Genomic DNA, 2,798 nt, shown 5'->3' with positions numbered 1-2,798 from the left:
GTGAAATAAAAGCGAAGCGTGCAGAGTGAATCCAAACCGAAAAGCCACAAAAAGCCTATTGAGATCCACTCCGCCGCTAGTGGCGTAACCATCACATGGCAGCCGCAGTCCCAAAGTATTTAAGGACCCAGCTCCGCACTTTCAGCACCACAGATAACTCCAACAACTTGGCTATCGTCTGCTTTCAGTCATATTACAACTACATCAGACAGGAAAGAACTTTGTCGAAAATGCCCAGGTCTTTCCTTGTGGATTCGCTCATTGTGAGAGACTCGAATGAGAAAACATCCCCTGGGGGATTTGAGAGTAACACACCTTTACTGCCTTACGCCGTGCATCCGTCTCATTCTCTGGCTCTTTCTGCGGGATCATGCCATTCTCGGAAATCAGGGCTGCTCTGTGTGTGTCCCCTGTGTGTTACAGCCTCTCAGCTCCATCCCGCCCCACCGGGCATCCCTTTTCTGAAGGCGCAGTTCCCCACCTTCAGCCCACAGTACTGTCACTCAGCCCTGAGCAGACATCACAGAGCCAGCGCAATCACTGTGGACCATGGACCTAACATCTACTCAGCAGCTTATCCCATGACAGACCCGAGACAGTTTCACTGTCTTTCCCTTGGTGAGTACACAGGAAATCCTAATTGATGGTCTCCAGGTCCCACATTAGTTGCATAGTTAGCCATTGCTTTACAGTAATTCAAAGTTCGACTGATGTAAGTTTGGGAGCATTTTTATGTGTTTTAGACTGTGTTGTCCAGTGCACGACAAAATGAATATCTTGACCCCCTAGTCTAAATACTGTAAAAGAAAAGGAACAGTTAGCCATCCTCAAAGCAATAAACTGCGTATGATTTTGATATCCCCTCAATGTGCATGTTTGCTGACACAATACTGTCCTTTTACAGTTCAGTTAATATTAAATTAAAACTTATTTCTCGAATGCAATTGTTAAGTATAAATGTTTTCTAAGCTAAGTTGAGATGTTTATACTTAATCTATACATATATAACATGCATAAATAATTTCCGAAACCCAAGCGTTCTGCTTGCTATAGAATGCAATTTTGCTGTGTCTTATTTGTATATTTGGCAACGTTAATAATTAAAATGACAAAAGAGCGAATGCACAATTCAAGGTGCTTAATTGTAGAATCCCTCTACTTGTACAGACGGAGTTTGACTAAGCCGTTTCATTAATTTCCAATAGCAAATTTACTGTCTAAAAGTTTATTTGTTATTAAAAGCGTTACAATCTGCTGTTTCTTATACCTTTTATTACTGTTTTCCAGCTTCCGAGAGTAGCTCCAGCCAGCTACAGAGCAGTAAGAGGATGCGCACGGCCTTCACCAGCACTCAGCTGCTAGAGCTGGAGAGAGAATTCGCCTCCAACATGTACCTGTCCCGTCTCCGCAGGATCGAAATCGCCACCTACCTGAATCTGTCCGAGAAACAGGTGAAGATCTGGTTTCAGAACCGTCGGGTCAAGCACAAAAAGGAAGGCAAAAGCAGCAGCGCGCAGCGCACTCCTTCCAACTGCAAGTGCAGCTCTCTGACATCGGCCAAGTGCATCGGGGAAGAGGAGGAGATGCCCATGTCACCTTCATCATCGGGCAAAGACGACAGAGACTTGTCTGTCACTCCTTGAAAAAAAGTTTTAAATAAAACTATCCAACGCAATGCAGCCACGAGTTATCAGGCTACCGTTGCCTTTCTATCTCGTCATTTAAAAAAAAACAGACTTTTAATATGTTTTTAAACAAATATGTAAATAAAGCTCTAGTGGAAAAAGATTATTCAGATCCGAGTTTCTCAAGCGATTCCAGCAAGGACACTATAAATTACGATCTGTCCGATCACTAACGTTGTGACATGTAATTAAGTGTATAAATTGACATTTTCTGATCGTGACTTTTTAAAAAAAAAAGAAAGGTATAGTCCTGTATTTGGTTGGTTTGTATGTATTTCATGATATTTATTTATTTATTTATGACAAATAAAGATTTTTTTCCTAGACATTTGGGTCTTAGCGCCTTATGATTTATTGAGAAAGTGAGTAAATTTGAAATCTGACAAATCTTGCCCTCCCCACGCACACACAAAGGACACAATGAAATTCCTGAAGTTATATAAATGGTGTTTGATAAATAGTCCAACAGGTTCCTCGGTTAAATACCAAACGCCTATAAAATATACAGAAGAAATTTTGGGAACCTATGAAAATGAGTAAATGTTTATATGCACAACAGTACGCTCCTGGAATACACCGACTCAGGTATTTACTGTTCGAACAATGAACAGATCCTCTGTAATGGTGGAGCTGTCTCAAAAGGATCACTTGGTAATACCACGTTTGTGAACAACTTGTATTATTTTTTAAGCGGTCCCTTAACATCGTTTTTCACAAAAAGGCAACAACTTAAACCTTCTTATTGACCATGCTATGTTAGAAATAAAGAGTTTAATTCTTGCAGATAACTATTATACACTTCCTAACTGTAATACAAGGTGTGGAAGAGGAGGCGTTCTACTGCCTTTGGTTATATCGATTGCTCCTGTTAACACTGAAAGGGACCTAGCAACCAATCATTCATCGAACCATGACCCAGCACATCTTAAGCAGTGAGCATTTTATCCTGAAGATAAAACTCATTCAACTGTTCAGTTTCGGTGGAACAGCCGTATCAGAATGCCATGCGTTACTTTTGAGTAAGTTCCAGGTTAAGTCTTTGGTCCTTAACGGCAATTGGATTGCGCCTTGCCGCCTGTTTCATATGAAGGCGGTGCGTGCATCCATGTGTTT

At 41.2% G+C, this 2,798-nt stretch overlaps 1 protein-coding gene across 1 annotated transcript; it reads left to right on the top strand.

Annotated features, from left to right (window-relative positions):
- The first annotated feature begins 230 nt into the window (after window positions 1-230).
- gsx1 (GS homeobox 1) lies at window positions 231-1,643 on the top strand. The gene is made up of 2 exons (XM_067985404.1): window positions 231-622; window positions 1,298-1,643. Exons 1-2 carry the CDS (start codon window positions 231-233, stop codon window positions 1,641-1,643), a joined length of 738 nt encoding a protein of 245 aa, XP_067841505.1.
- Window positions 1,644-2,798: the final 1,155 nt, after the last annotated feature.

The sequence above is a fragment of the Heptranchias perlo genome, chromosome 6, assembly GCF_035084215.1.
Source record: "Heptranchias perlo isolate sHepPer1 chromosome 6, sHepPer1.hap1, whole genome shotgun sequence".
NCBI lineage: Eukaryota > Metazoa > Chordata > Chondrichthyes > Hexanchiformes > Hexanchidae > Heptranchias > Heptranchias perlo.
This window is presented reverse-complemented; position numbering and strand designations above follow the sequence as displayed.